The sequence below is a fragment of the Rutidosis leptorrhynchoides genome, chromosome 5, assembly GCF_046630445.1.
Source record: "Rutidosis leptorrhynchoides isolate AG116_Rl617_1_P2 chromosome 5, CSIRO_AGI_Rlap_v1, whole genome shotgun sequence".
NCBI classification, from domain to species: domain Eukaryota; kingdom Viridiplantae; phylum Streptophyta; class Magnoliopsida; order Asterales; family Asteraceae; genus Rutidosis; species Rutidosis leptorrhynchoides.
The window spans coordinates 215,056,242-215,073,508 of NC_092337.1; the positions used below are offsets into that span (position 1 = coordinate 215,056,242).

Here is a 17,267-nt window from a genome sequence, read left to right on the forward strand (position 1 = left end):
CGCATAGTTGGCACGTTTATTTTCGCGGGTATTACAGCCTCGGACCCGTACACCAAACTGAAAGGTGTTACATTGGTCGCGCCTTTTAGAGTTGTGCGGTGTGCCCACAGTACCTTCGACAGTTCATCTATCTAACCCCTTCGGCACAATCCAAGTCTTGCTTTGATTCCTAACACGATATCCTAATTTGTGACCTCACACTGGCCGTTCGCCTGGGGTGTGCAACTGATGTGAATGTTTGCTTTATGTTCAGCTTTTGGCACCAATCATTGAATGGATCACCTTCAAACTGTGTACCATTGTCACTTACTATTTCATTTGGTATTCTAAAATGACAGACGATATTTTCTCATACAAAATTTTGGATTTGTTTCCCCGAAATTGTTTTCAGCGGTTTGGCTTCTACCCACTTTCTAAAATAATCAATGGCCACTACCAAAAACTTTACACCTCCTGGTCCTGCAGGGAATGGCCCACTATATTAATTGCCCATTTACAAAATGGCCATGGAGACGCGACCGGTATCATTGGATGTCACGGAGCTTTGCTTACTGGTACGTGCAGTTGACACGACGGACATTTGCGTATTACCTCAGCAGCATCTCTGTACATTGATGGCCAATAGCATCTGAGCCGCATTATTTTGGACGTCACTGTTTTGTGCCTTGTGTGCAAAGTGTACATTTCCTCGTGTACTTCCCGTATGATTGACTCTGCTTGAGTTGGATTAAGACACCGCAAATGGGGTCCCAAGAAAGACTTTATGTATAGAATTCCTTTGTCTAACAAATACATCGGTGCTTTCATTTTAATCTTTCTTGCTTTTGTTGAATCTATTGGCAATGCACCTTTATTCAGAAACTCCACTATCGGTGTCATCCAACTCTGCTCATCTTCCTCAACTGCGGCAGATACACCGTCTGTGTCAATGGATTCAACTTTCACTTCCTCGACCCAAATTTCTTTCTTAAAATGGTTGAATGTTAAGGTGGCTAGCTTGCTGAGCGCATCCGCCTATTTATTTAATGTTCTTGAAACCTGAGTTATCTGCAATAAATCAAAGTCTACTACAAGCTCTTGCACAAGTTTCAGATATTTTTGCATCGATTCATCATGTGCTTCAAATATCTCGTTGAATTGGTTTGCAACTAGCTGCGAGTCAACATATACTGACAATTCTTTTACCTCTAAATATTTTGCTACCCGCATTCCAGATAACAACGCTTCGTACTCAGCTTCATTGTTTGTTACAAGGAAGCTAAAACACAGCGCGAGGGTATATTCTTCTCCTTCTGGACTTTTCAGGACTATTCTTGCCCCTGCGCCTTCTGGACCACAAGCCCCATCTGTGTGCATTTCCCACAGCTTTTTGGGCGAAGGTGGTATTTCTTTTGATGCATGCGAGACTTCGATATCTCCGGCTGTTTCAGCCAGATAATCCGCTAGGACTTGCCCTTTTACCGCACTTCTTGGTGAGAATCTTATCTCATACTCACCTAATTCTATAGCCCATTTGGCCATGCGACTAGAATTTTATGGTTTGTATAGTACCTGCTCAACAAGTATCAGCGAATGTAAATTTGCTAGGATTTTCAAGCAATTTTAAGTTTTTTTGACAATACTCTACTTCTTGCCATACCTGCTTTATTGGTTGGTATGTTAGGACCATTATTGGATGCGCTTGAAAATACCTCCTTAAGTGTCTAGCCGTATGCACGAGTGCATAAACCATCTTTTCAATTGCAGGGTAATTTAATTCGCTTCGTGTTAAAGCTTTGCTAACAAAATATACATGCATTTGTATCTATCCGCAAAGCATAATCATATAATTTTAAATGTCTATTGATTTAAAGTAACTATATTTAAGTTTACAGTGCGTACATGTCCCCTGTCTGCTCTCAATACTGAACTTATCGCTTCTTTCGATGCTGCTAATTAAAGTATCAACGTTTCTCCTGCAATCGGCGCAGTCATTGTCGGTAATTCTTTTAACAATTTTTTCATTTCTTGAAACGCCACTTCTGCTTCCTCTGTCCACTTGAAATCCGTTTTCTTTAAGCAATTCTTTAACGTCCCAAAAAGGGGAGCGACCGTTTTGCAGATTTTGATAAGAACCTTGTTAATGCCGCCAATTTACCCGTCAAACTTTGCACCTCTTTTTTATTTCTGGGCGATGGCATATTTTCAATTGCCTCTATTTTCTTTGGGTTTGCGCATATCCCGCGCTCAGTTATTATATGACCAAGAAATTTTCCTTCCTCTTCTCCAAAACTGCACTTCGACGGATTGAGCATCATATTTATCTTTCTTAACGATGCAAACGTTTCTAATATATCGTCCAACAAACCTTGTTCTGTTGTGCTTTTTATCATCAAATCATCAACATATGCTTCTAAATTTCTGCCAATCTGACCTTTAAAAGCCTCGTCGATTACGCGTTGGTATGTTGCTCCAGCATTCTTTAAACCAAATGGCATCTTGGTATAACAGTATATGCCCTGGCTTGTGTGAAAGACAGTTTTATCCTCATCATCTGCTACCACCAGTATCTGATGGTATCCTTTTTACGTGTGATGCCCCGTACAAAATCAATGTGTACGGATCATCAACAACAGGTCCATTACAAGGTTACAACACTATATGCTGTTTTAAAGAAAATTTGCATTCATGAAAAGATAACGTTTTACAAAAAATCAAGTGCTTCTACGAATAGAAAGCATTAACATAAGTACGTGACACAAGGGTCATTACAAAGCCATTGTTCAAATGTAACATAAGTTATGAATGCAAAGTAAAAGTTCCATGATTGAGACATCTCTAAGTAATGAAGCGAAAGTCTAGCACGGCGAGTCTGTAACAACAAGTCTATAGCACCAAGACTAATACAGCAAGTCTAACAGCGGAAGCAACAACGTCTAAGCACCTGAGAACTACATGCTTAAAAGGTTAACACGAATGTTGGTGAGCTATAGTTTTAATGTACGTAACAAAGTAATGTAGACCACGAGATTTCGTATTCAAAACAGTATCTCAAATCCGTATGATAAAGTATATGTTTATCCATAGGCACCCGGTAACTAACTTAACGTAAAAGTAATATATTACTCCCTAAAAGTACACTTGGTGAGTGCGTATGTTCTCGAAGTATTAAACACCCGTTAAATGCTAGCGCGACTAGCCCGAGTGGGGATGTCAAACCCTATGGATCCATATCTAAGATTCGCGTCTACAAGTTTAAAAACCAATAGTTAAACGTTACCGTTCTAAGGGCAATTTTTATGCCGTTATATAACCCACACATATATAAAGTTTAAGTACTCGTGTCAAGTAAGTAAAACATAAAAAGCGCATGTATTCTCAGTCCCAAAAATAGTTAAATTGAAAAGGAAAGCTATAACTCACAGTGAATGTACGGTAAAATCGATACGAAAATGTAAGCAAGTAGTAAGTCGGTCCAAACAAGTAAGTTGGTTGATCCAAAAGGTCCTCAACATAAGTCAATGGTTACTAAGTCAGTAAATTGTCCCTAAAAGTTTAAAAGTAAATAAGTTAAGTCTTAAGTATCATCATTATCATCATCATACGTAAACGATAAAGTAAGTTTTCAGCAAGAATAGAGATCGAAACAAAGGGCTGACTTCGTTCAGCTGCTACGACCTCTATACAAACTGAAATGACGCGCGGTCAGTGGCCAATGCTCCGTATGTGAGTCCTTTTACCGCTGTCCAATTTCAGATCCTAACTCGATGTCGTTTGACCGTGGCGACGGTTCAAGCGCGAGTATGTCAGAATTTTCAGCACGTCGTTACAAAGGCGTAGTGATTTTAGGAAGGCTATAAATCCAAAACCGTATATCGGATTTAGGTAAGTCTTAAACAAAAAGTCATATACTCGAACCAAAATATCTAGAAATCAACTTTTCCAGAAGCCCAAGAGTCTGATCAGACCCTAAAAAATAGTAAACAAGTGCTCCGGTGGGTTTCTTAGTGTTTGATGCTCATCACGGTTCTCATCCTTGATGCGTATAAGCCTCAAGTGTACAACTCTTGATGTTTTAGCATCACTTTAACCAAGGTTTAACCATCAATACACAAAGTTAAGACTAAGAAATAAAATACAACTCATTTAAAAGTTTGAGCAAGATAATGAACCAAAGTTACATCAAATTCTTAGTTTCGACACAAGTACAAGTTTTATTAAGTTATAAACTTTGAATCAAACTAAAATAAGCAAGACCTTAAGTTAAAGAAATTAGATCTTAGCTAAATGTTAAAGACCTTAGACTAAAAGTCTAGATCTTATGTTCTTGGTGAAACCCTAAGTCATAGAACTTAGACTTTCAACTTTTACAACACCATAAGTTATGAAACTTAGATTTAGTAAAGTAAAATGAAGAAAATTAATGAACCCTTGTTTTAACAAGTTAGATAACCGTAAGTTACATAACTTAGATCAACCTTAGATGAGTGAAAGTTAAAAACTAGGTGTAACGACCCGACTTTTTCGACTTTTAATTGTATTTATTTCTTTCACGAAACTGCGTATTTGTGCGTACTATGATAGATTATTTTCTGGGATCATTAATTATGTTAATTACTTTCGTTAATGCCTTGCTACGTGTTTTTAAGTACTGGGTTACTTAACGTGATCCTTGATTTCATTTACGATCGTTAGTGTCACCTAAGGATTAAAACGAGCTACGAACTTGGTAAACGTTAAACTTTTGTCATGTTTGGGATATTATGGCTACATAAACTTGATTGTTATTTATTAATGACAATTACTTGGTTTTATGGTTCCTTAATTATGCTTAGTGTTTACTAAGGCTTACTAGTCACCCTAATGGACTTTATCTTAGTGGACTTCCAAGGCCCACCCTACTTACTTGATGAGCTCACTTAATGGACTAGTTAATGGACTAATTTAGCCCATTAAGCATTAGACAAAACCCAATTAGTTAATTAGACAAGATTAAGCAGGCTTGGTACCATATACTTACACTTTTTAGCCTTTTGCTCCATGCCACCCAACATGTACAACCACCACCATGTACCACCATCCAATAGCAAGCAATGGTCCCTCCACCTCACCCCACCAAACCATCGGCCTACCACAACACCACCACCACTTCATTTTGTTTTTAACTCTCTCATTCTCATTTCAAAAACACACACACCTATTCTCTTAAATTTATCTCTACTTTTCTCACATCTTTCTTGAAGAAACTTGAAGGTTTTGATTCTTTTTCTCTTCTTTTTCTTCTCAAAACCGAAACATCATCATCATTGTTATTTTTGGATTTTGGTTTTTCTAACTTCAATCCTCATGATATCTTGCTATCTTTGATCTCTTTTATGATAAAGAAGCAAGAACAAGGATCAAAGCTTTGTATCTTTTGGTTCTACATGAACTTTTTACAAAGTTTAAGATCAAATTACTTTATGATCTTCTTTATGTTCAAGTATTGGAACTTAAAGTTCATTTCATGAAGATTCAAGTTCATAACTTAATATATTTTTGTATAAAGGATCCTTACTTGAACTTGTTTATTTTTGACTTTAAATCAATCATTTATGTTTATAGATTTCGATTTGTTTGAGTTTCATGGTCAAAGATTACTTGTTAAACTTTGATCTTATAAATCTTGAAACCAAAGTCTAACTTTGAAAGTTCAAGAACAAGAAAGTATAAGCTTACTAGTTTATGACTTTCACACATGTAAGATTGATCTAAGTTTCATAACTTAAGGTCATCTAACTTGTTAAAACAATAGATCATTTATTCATGTTCATTTTACTTTACAAAATCTAAGTTTCATAACTTATGGTTGTGTAAAGTTGAAAGTCTGAGTGTTTTGACTTAGGGTTTCACCAAGAACGTGAGATCTAGACTTTCTAGTCTAAGATATTTAATATCTAGTTAAGATCTAAGCTGTCTAGCCTAAGGTTTTGATTATTTAGTTTGATTCAAAGTTTATAGCTTTATAGGACTTGTATTTGTGTTGAAACTAAGAAAAGTGATGCAAATTTGGTTCATCACCTTGCTCAAACTCTCACATGAGTTGTGTTTTAATTCTTAGTCATGAATATTGTGTATTGATGGTAGAACCTTGTTCAAAAGTGATGCAAACACATCAACGAGTTGTACACTTAAAGCTATAAGCATCAAGGATGAGAACCGTGATGAGCATCAAGCACCAAGAATCCCACGAGAGCACCTTGCTTACTGTTTTCTGGATATGATCAGTCACCTGGACTGCTGGAAAAGTTGATTTCCAGATAGTTCGGTTCAATTAAATGACTTTTCGTTTAGGCCTCGCCTAAATCCGATGTACGGTTTAGGATTTATAGCCTTCCGAAAGTCACTACGCCCTTGTAACGTTGTGGTGAAATTTCTGACCTACTCGCACTTAAACCGTCGCCACGGTCAAACGAAGACGAGTTAGGTTCTGAAAATTGGTCAGCGGTTAGAGGACTCACATATGGAGCAATGGCTACTGGCCTCGTATCATTTTAGTTTGTATAGAGGTGGTAGCAGCTGAACGAAGTCAGCCTTTGTTTTGATCTCTATCGTTGTTTGAAAACTTACTTTACTTTTTACGTATGATGTTGATGATGATGATACTTAAGACTTAATTTATTTACATATAAACCTTTTGGGACGATTTACTGACTTAGTAACTTTTGACTTAGGTTGACGACCTTTCGAACCGACTTACTTGCTTACTTATCTTGTATCGACTTTGACCGCACTTTCACTGTGAGTTATAGCATCCCTTTTTACTTTAACAATTTTTGGGACTGAGAATACATGCACTTTTTACGTTTTACTTACTAGGCACGAGTACTTAAACTTATTATATGTGTGTGTTATATAACGGCATAAACTTTCCCCTTAGCTCGGTAACGTTTAGTCATTGGTTTTTGAACCGGTGAACGCGATTCTTAGATATGGATCCATAGGGTTTGACATCCCCACTCGGGCTAGTCGCGCTAGCATTTAACGGGTGTTTAATATTCGTAAAATTACGCACTCGCCAAATGTACTTTTAGGAGGTGAAATTTATGTTAAGTTAGTTACCAAGTGCCCACGATTAAGCATACACTTTTCATACTATTTTGAATAGGAAATCTCGTGGCCTACATTACATTATTGTTACAATTAAACTATAGCTCACCAAAATTCGTGTTGACTTTTAAGCATGTTATTTCACAGGTGCTTAGACGTTTGATGCGTCCGCTGATTTAGTCTCGCTGTTAGACTTGCTGTGTAGACACCCGCTGCTTTTGTTTAGAGATGTCTCTGCATGAAACTTTTACTTTGCATTCACGAACTATGTTACTTTTGAACAATGAATTTGTAATGACCTTTGAATCTCGTACTTATGTTATTGCTTTCTATTCGTAGAAGCACACTATCGTTTGTTAAACATTTAACGTCGGTAATGACTTTACCCCTTTTTATGAATACAAACTTATTTTAAAACAGCATATAGTGTTTGACCTTGTAATGATCTTGTTGTTGATGATCCGTACACATCAATTTTGTACGGGGCGTCACATTTGGTATCAGAGCATTGGTTGTAGGGAATTAGGTTGCATTAGTGAGTCTTGACTGAGCCAAGTAGGATTCACTAATAGGACTAATCTACAACTTGCTTGTTTAACTATTTCTGCGGAACTTACTGCATGTTACTGCTTACTTTTACTGCTATGTGTACTTGCTGTATGCTACTGCTTATTCTCGCTACTGCATGCTACTATCTGCTTTCGATTGCATGATTCTTTAGTAGGATTTTGCAATATTGCTATGCAATGTACTGCTATAGACGATCTAGGCTGCCGTAGTTACTTTGCCTAATACGTGCTTGCTATATGATTTACTAACATGGAAAAAGTTATTTTTCCTTGTTCAGATGTCGGATATCCCGCCCATTATCATTGACTTGGAGAGCGACTCAGATACATCTGCTACCTCGCCTACCATTGTTGCTGACTCACAGATCCCTTCATCGCTACCCTTCGATGACTCTGGAGATTCACCTTCCAGTGGACATGTGCTTGACCTTATGGATGTCTTAGACAGAGACGAGGATCCAGAGGAGATTCCAGCTCCACCCAGCCCTAGACTCCCGGGGCCACAGTACCATTCCGGTGGTACTGTGATTCCTTGGGGAAATGGGGACAGTCCTTTCCGTAATGAGCATGGACATTGGGCTAGATGCCTTGCTAATGGACATGTCATGCCGATCCCACCTAGCAGATATCGACTTATGACCACCGGCTGGGCAGATCTACCTTCAGATGATTCAGACGATTCATCATCCGATGACTCCAGCAAGGAGGATTCCGAGGAGGATTCCGAGAATGATTTCGAGGAGAACCCTGAGGAGGCGCCGGTGCTGCTGCCCTCTACCCCGCTGAAGAAGCGGTATCGTTTCGATGCTACCATTATTCCAGGAGTTAACGGAGGTAGACCGTTCTTGGACGCATGTGGACAGTTAGTTAGGGTATGCCCGTAAGCGGGTTGTGCCATATCATGCTGATCCATTCATGCGTAAGGTTGCCCGATACGCACCATCTACTTCTGGTGCTGCACCATCTGCACCACCAGCACCACCTGCACCTCCTGCCCCACCAGCATCCCCCGTCGTTGAGGAACTGACGAGGGAAATGCATATCCTCCGTGCTCGGGTAACTGAGCTCGAGGAACAGATGATCCACCTGATGGGCATCATTTACCCACTATCACCGTAGGATTATTGTATTAGATTTTCCTTATGTAACTCTGTTAGTAGTTTCATGTTTTACTCATGTATTGTACGAACCTTATGCGGATGTATGCAACTTTCTTATGAATGAATAGAACTTAATGTTGTTTAAATTTTTGCACGGTGTTCTATTTACGCTACTGTAAAATGATTTTGTGGTATCTGTATCTGGTTGCTTTACTTAATTAATTGTGTGTGGTGTTGAATCCATACTGGGTGCCTTATGCTATAATATTATTGAATGCTGAATTTTTACTTGAGTCGAAACTTTTGTTCAGAGGAACAATGGCAAATGGAAGAGTCCCAAGGGAAATGCCCATAGCGGCACAGATTGAGAAAATGATTACTGCTCGAGTAGCTGCAGCTTTGGCGAATGCCAACCCCCAATCTCCACCCGATAACCAGAACAATCATGACGGGTGCATCTATAAGGAATTTTAGAGCTGCAAGCCACACAATTTCAGTGGTACTGAGGGACCAGTTGGACTGACAAGGTGGTTTGAGAAGTTGGAAGCTGTGTTCCGTGTGAGCAACTGCTCGGAAGTGAACAAAACTAAGTACGCCTCCTGTACTCTGTCGGACGGTGCTTTAACCTGGTGGAATACGCTTGCTCAGGCTAAAGGAATTGACGAGGCTTATGCTACCCCGTGGGAGGAATTCAAAGGGGCTATGATCGAGGAGTACTGCCCCATAACGGAGATTCAGAAAATGGAAGCTGAGTTCTGGGAGCTGAAGGTTGTGGGAACCGATGTTGATGGCTATAACCGAAGGTACCTGGAACTAGCCTTGATGTGCCCCACGATGGTTACCCCTGAATTTAAGTGAATGGAATGGTACTCGTGGGGACTCCCCAAAACCATTCAGGGAAATGTTACCTCTTCCAAACCAGCAGATGTCCCAGAATCTATGCGCATGGCGCGCACCCTGATGAACCAGATCACCCGCAAGGAACCAGAGAAAGCGAAATCAGAATCAAGAGCTAGTTATGAGAAGCGTAAGTGGGAAGGCAACAAAGAAAGGTCTTTAATCAAAACCCAGCTAAGAGGCATGAGAGTTTCAAGGGAAACAACGACTGGAGGAACCCCAACCCGAACCCTAGCTCGAACCCTAACTAAAAGGGTAGTCTCCCGCAATGCAAGAGATGCTACAAGCATCATACTGGGTACTCCAACATGGTCTGTCAAAAGTGTAAGAGGACTGGGCACATTGGCAAGGACTGAAAGATCACCACCCCAGCTGTGAAGACAAACCCTACTAAATCAAGAAAGTGTTTTGAGTGCGGTCAACAGGGCCACTTCAAGAATGAGTAACCGAACCAGAAGAAGGATGCTGGACCAGCACGTAGGAGAGTTTTCAACTTGAATGCCAGGGAAGCCCGTGAGGATCCTAATTTGGTCACAGGTACATTCACTGTCAATAACCTATTTGCTTCTGTATTATTTGATACCGGTGCCAATAGGAGTTACGTATGTAGACATTTTTGTTCTAAGATAGACTGGTCGTTAGTGCCTTTAGACGAGAGTATACTGGTTGAAGTAGCTAATGGGAAGCTTGAGAAGGCTGACCAAATTGGCAGAGGAGGTATAATAAACTTAGCTGGTGTAGATTTTGAGATTGATCTAATACCCATCAAATTGGGAAGCTTTGATGTGATTGTCGGTATGGACTAGTTGTCCAAGGTAAGAGCTAAAGTTATCTATGGGGAGAAGATCCTCCAGATACCTCGCGAAGATGGTAAGCCTCTGATTATCTACGGAGATAGATGTAGTCCGAAGTTGAACCTCATTAGTTGCATGGAGGCACAGAAAGTCATGAGGAAAGTGCGTTTTGCTATTCTGGCACATGTAAAGAAGTTAGAAACCGAGGAGAAGAGCGTTGATGATGTACGAATTGTGAACGAATTTCCTGATGACTTTCCAGAAGAGTTACCTGGATTACCGCCGCCGCGATTAGTGGAATTCTAGATTGATTTAGTGCCGGGAGCTGCACCTGTAGCTCGCGCACCTTATCAACTTGCACCTTCCGAACTACAAGAGTTGCAGAGTCAACTGCAGGAACTGTTAGACCGTAGATTTATCCAACCAAGCTCTTCGCCTTGGGGTGCTCCTATTTTGTTTGTGAAAAAGAAGGACAGATCTTTTCGCATGTGTATCGACTGCCGTGAACTCAACAAATTGACGATTAAGAATCGGTATCCCCTTCCCAGAATTGACGATCTTTTTGATCAGCTGCAAGGATCAAGCATTTACTCTAAGATCGATTTACGATCCGGTTATCACCAGTTGAGGGTGAAGGAGAGCGATGTGATGAAGACTGCATTCAGAACCCGTTATGGTCATTATGAGTTTCTCGTGATGCCATTCGGTTTAACCAACGCACTTGCTATATTCATGGATCTCATGAATCGAGTATGCAAACCATACCTAGACAAGTTCATTATCATCTTCATAGATGATATCCTCATCTACTCCAAAAATGAAGAAGAACATGAACAACATCTTCGACTAGTGTTGGAACTTTTGAGACAAGAGCAACTTTATGCCAAATTCTTCAAGTGTGAGTTTTGGTTGAAGAAAGTCCAATTTATGGGTCATATCGTTACTGATCAGGGTATCAAAGTTGATCCCACAAAGATCGAAGCTATCAGCAAGTGGGAAACTCCCACTACTCCTACTCATATCCGCCAATTTTTAGGCCTCGCCGGTTATTATCGAAGATTCATTGAAGGTTTCTCTCTAATTGCTAACCGCACTGACTTACAAAGGGAAGAAGTTCATTTGGGCAACCGAGCAAGAGTCAGCATTTCAAACCTTGAAGAAGAAGTTAACCACTGCACCTATCCTATCACTTCCCGAAGGCAGTGATGATTTTGTGGTGTACTGTGATGCCTCGAAAAATGGTTTTGGTTGCGTATTGATGCAAAGAACGAAGGTTATTGCTTACGCCTCTCGACAACTGAAGTTTCACGGGTGAAATTACACAACGCACGACCTTAAGCTTGGAGCCGTTGTCTTTGCACTAAAACTATGGAGACACTATCTTTATGGAACAAAGAGTACCATCTTCACCGACCATAAAAGCCTCCAACACATCTTTGATCAGAAACAAATGAACATGAGATAGCGACGATGGATTGAGATGCTGAACGACTACGATTGTGAACTTCGTTACCATCCTGGCAAAGCAAATGTTGTAGCCGATGCTTTGAGCTGAAAGGAAAGAATGGTCCCTCTTCGTGTCCGAGCCTTGAACATCACAATCCATTCGAATCTCAATAGCCAGATCCGGATAGCCCAAGATGAGGCTCTCAAAGAGCAGAATATTTCTCAAGAACATTTGAACATCCTCGTTTCTCGATTTAAGGTCAAAGAGACTGGACTCCGGTACTTTGCTGGAAGAATCTGGGTGCCTAGTTATGGGAATTACAAAGCCTCATTATGGATGAAGCCCACAAGTCAAGATATTCGATTCATCCAGGAGCCGGTAAGATGTACCACGATCTCAAGGAGCAGTATTGGTGGCCTAATCTCAAGAAGGATGTTGCTACTTATGTTGAGAAGTGTTTGACTTGTTCGAAAGTTAAGGCCGAACATCAAAGGTCATCTGGATTACTTCTGCAACCAGAAATCTCGCAATGGATGTGGGAAAGGATAACGATGGACTTCATTACGAAACTACCAAAGACGGTAGGCGGATACGATACCATTTGGGTTATTATTGATCGTCTTACCAAATTTACACACTTATTACCCATGAAAGAAACCGATATGATGGAAAAACTCGCTCAACTATATGTAAAGGAAATTATATCTCGTCATGGTGTGCCCTTATCGATTATCTCAGATCGCGATACCAGTTTCGCTTCTAGATTTTGGCGTTCTTTGCAAGAAGCCTTGGGGACTTGTCTCGACATGAGCACTGCGTATCACCCGCAAACCGATGGACAAAGCAAACGAACGATTCAAACTTTGGAGGACATGTTGCGTGCTTGTGTTATCGATTTTGGAAAAGCTTGGAAAAAGCATTTGCCGCTAGCCGAATTCTCTTACAACAGTTATCATTCGAGCATTAATGCCGCACCTTTCAAAGTGTTGTATGGCCGCAAATGCCATTTTCCTATTTGCTGGGCCAAAGTAGGTGAGAAGCAAATCACCGGACCGGAGCTAGCCCATGAAACAACCGAGAAGATTGTCCAAATTCAAGCGAGGCTCAAGACGGCCCGTGATCGTCAAAAGAGTTATGCAGACCTTAAACGAAAAGACTTAGAATTCAACGTGGGTGATCGCGTGAAGCTGAAAGTTAAATCCACGATACATTGGTCCTTTTGAAATCTTGGAGCATATTGGACCCGTTGCTTACCGTTTGGATCTTCCGACACAATTGAGCTCCGTTCATCCTACTTTTCACGTGTCAAATCTGAAGAAATGTCTTACTAAACCAGAACTTGTCATCCTTCTCAATGAGCTTACGATTGATGACAAACTCCACTTCGTGGAAGAACCTGTTGAAATTATGGACCGTGAGGTCAAGACCTTGAAATGTAACAAGATTCCGATCGTCCAAGTCCGATGTAATGTAAAACGAGGACATGAGTTTACTTGGGAGTGAGAGGATCAGATGATGCAGAAGTATCCTCACCTTTTCCCGACTCCTCCATCTACCTCAGCTTAAATTTCGAGATGAAATTTTCTTTAACAGGTGGGTAATGTAACGACCTGACTTTTTTGATTTTTAATTATACGAGCTACGAACTTGGTACACGTTAAACTTTTGTCATGATTGGGATATTATGGCTACATAAACTTGATTGTTATTTATTAATGATAATTACTTGGTTTTATGGTTCCTTAATTATGCTTAGTGATTACTAAGGCTTACTAGTCACCCTAATGGACTTTATCTTAGTGGACTTCCAAGGCCCAACCTACTTACTTGATGGGCTCACTTAATGGACTAGTTAATGTACTAATTTAGCCCATTAAGCATAAGATAAAACCCAGTTAGTTAATTAGACAAGATTAAGCATGCTTGGTACCATATACTTACACTTTTTAGCCTTTTGCTCCATGCCAGCCAACATGTACAACCACCACCATGTACCACCATCCAATAGCAAGCAATGTTCCCCCCACCCTAACCCACCAAACCGTTGGCCTACCCCAACACCACCACCACTTCATTTTGTTTTTAACTCTCTCATTCTCATTTCAAAAACACACACACCTATTCTCTCAAATTTCTCTCTACTTTTCTCTCATCTTTCTTGAAGAAACTTGAAGGTTTTGATTCTTTTTCTCTTCTTTTTCTTCTCAAAACCGAAACATCATCATCATCATTGTTATTTTTGAATTTTGGTTTTTATAACTTCAATCCTCATGATATCTTGCCATCTTTGATCTCTTTTATGATAAAGAAGCAAGAACAAGGATCAGATCTTTGTAGCTTTTGGTTCTACATGAACTTTTAACAAATTTTACGATCAAATTACTTTATGATCTTCTTTTTGTTCAAGTATTGGAACTTAAAGTTCATTTCATGAAGATTCAAGTTTATAACTTGATATCTTTTTGTATAAAGGATCCTTACTTGAACTTGTTTATTTTTGACTTTAAATCTATCATTTATGTTTATAGATTTCGATTTGTTTGAGTTTCATGGTCAAAGATTACTTGTTAAACTTTGATCTTATAAATCTTGAAACCAAAGTCTAACTTTGAAAGTTCAAGAACAAGAAAGTACGAGCTTACTAGTTTATGACTTTCACACAAGTAAGATTGATCTAAGTTTCATAACTTAAGGTCATCTAACTTGTTAAAACAATAGATCATTTATTCATGTTCATTTTACTTTACAAAATCTAAGTTTCATAACTCATGGTTGTGTAAAGTTGAAAGTCTAAGTGTTTTGACTTAGGGTTTCACCAAGAACATGAGATCTAGACTTTTTAGTCTAAGATATTTAATATCTAGTTAAGATCTAAGCTCTCAAGCTTAAGGTTTTGATTATTTATTTTGATTCAAAGTTTATAGCTTTATAAGACTTAAAGCTATAAGCATCAAGGATGAGAACCGTGATGAGCATCAAGCACCAAGAATCCCACCGGAGCACCTTGCTTACTGTTTTCTGGATCTGATCAGTCACCTGGACTGCTGGTCAAACGAAGACGAGTTAGGTTCTGAAAATTGGTCAGGGGTTAGAGGACCCAAATACGGAGCCATGACCACTGGCCTCGTGCCATTTCAGTTTGTATAGAGGTTGTAGCAGCTGAACGAAGTCAGCCTTTGTTTAGATCTCTATCCTTGATTGAAAGCTTACTTTACTTTTTACGTATGATGTTGATGATGATGATACTTAAGAATTAATTTATTTACTTATAAACCTTTTGGGATGATTTACTGACTTAGTAACTTTTGACTTTGGTTGAAGACCTTTCGGACCGACTTACTTGCTTACTTATCTCGTATCGACTTTGACCGCACTTTCACTGTGAGTTATAGCTTCCCTTTTTTACTTCAACAATTTTTGGGACTGAGAATACATGCACTTTTTACGTTTTACTTACTAGGCACGAGTACTTAAACTTATTTTATGTGTAGGTTATATAACGGCATAAACTTTCCCCTTAGCTCGGTAACGTTTAGTCATTGGTTTTTGAACCGGTGAACGCGAATCTTAGATATGGATCCATAGAGTTTGACATCCCCACTCGGGCTAGTCGCGCTAGCATTTAACGGGTGTTTAATACTTCGTAGACTTACGCACTCGCCAAGTATAATTTTAGGGGGTGATATTTACGTTAAGTTAGTTACCAAGTGTCCACGGTTAAGCATATACTTTTCATACTATTTTGAATACGAAATTTCGTGGCCTACATTACATTATTGTTACAATTAAACTATAGCTCACCAACATTCGTGTTGACTTTTAAGCATGTTATTTCTCAGGTGCTTAGACATTTGATGCTTCCGCTGTATTAGTCTCGCTGTTACACTTGCTGTGTAGACACCCGCTGCTTTTGTTTAGAGATGTCTCTGCATGAAACTTTTATTTTGCATTCACGAACTATGTTACTTTTGAACAATGAATTTGTAATGACCTTTGAGTCTCGTACTTATGTTATTGCTTTCTATTCGTAGAAGCACACTATCGTTTGTTAAACATTTGACATCGGTAAAGACGTTACCCCTTTTTATGAATGCAAACTTATTTTAAAATAGCATATAGTGTTTGACCTTGTAATGATCCTGTTGTTGATGATCCGTACAAGTCAATTTTTTATGGGGCGTCACACTAGGAAGCTTAAACTTTCTTGTTCTTGAACATTCAAAGTTAGACTTTGGTTACAAGATACATGAGATCAAAGTTAACAAGTAAATCTTTGACCAAGGAACATATATAAATCGAATTTCATAAGCATAAATGATAAATTTAAAGTCAGAAATAAACAAGTTCAAGCTTGGATTCTTTACATAAAGAGATATCAAGTTAAAAGCTTGAGTCTTCATAAAATAAACTTTAAAGTTCCAATACTTGAACATAAAGAGGATCTTAAAGTAATTGAACCTTAGATCATCACAAGTTTCACGTAGAACCAAAAGCAACAAAGCTTTGATCCTTGTTCTTGCTTGTTTATCATACAAGTGATTAAAGATTGCAAGATTGCATAAGGATTTAAGTTACAAAAACCAAAATCCATGAATAATAAAAAGATGATGATGATTTTGTTGATGCATTTTCTATAAGTCCCTAGACATCTAGCTTACGTTTGTGAATAGTATTTCAGTTTATGGGCTACCATGATCGCTCGTTATTATCCTTTCTGTGTTTATATGTGGTTACATGTACTGCAGGAACGTGATAAGGATGTCTGACATAATTAGACTATGTCAGACGTACGAGTGAAGTCTCACTCGTACGGCTGACAAGCTCATACGCACGGTTGAGCTGAGCTGAGTCACAAATCTAATTTGAGTATACATACACGAGTGAGTAATCACCCGCACGGCTGAGACAGATCACTCGTACGAGTGACAGCTGACTCGCGTGGTTGACAACAGCAGGGGTATTTAAGTGTTATGTTCTTCATTTTAGGTTAAGCCTCTCATTACACACACATCACTCAGATCTGGTAGCCTTATCCGATTCTCTCTCAACCCAAATCACTCAAGAGGTGAATAATAGCTCTAGGTGTTAATCTAATCACACAATCCATTGTTGTAGTTTGACTAAATTAATCCCAAAAAGAACAATATTCACTAGAATGGTTTGATTCACTAATTTCGCCTTTGTGTGAATTAAACCTGTTGATTTCGAAGTTTCTAGTCATGTTTCATCATTGGTTTCAGAGCGTTGGTTGTGATTTCATCATCATCTAGTGATTTTTGGTGATTAAAGAGTTTGTTATTTTGGGTTTTTAAGTTTTAGAGTGATTTTGATCAAAAAGGAATCATTTTTACGTGTGTAATTGTGATTAGAGAGTGTGTTTATGTTAGTTTAG

At 39.1% G+C, this 17,267-nt stretch overlaps 1 protein-coding gene across 1 annotated transcript; it reads right to left on the bottom strand.

Annotated features, from left to right (window-relative positions):
• Window positions 1–534: 534 nt before the first annotated feature.
• Window positions 535–1,521, bottom strand: LOC139849264 (uncharacterized). Its single transcript, XM_071838921.1, has 2 exons — window positions 1,072–1,521; window positions 535–1,014 (listed from the first exon to the last, which is right to left on the bottom strand). Exons 1-2 carry the CDS (start codon window positions 1,519–1,521, stop codon window positions 535–537), a joined length of 930 nt encoding a protein of 309 aa, XP_071695022.1.
• Window positions 1,522–17,267: the final 15,746 nt, after the last annotated feature.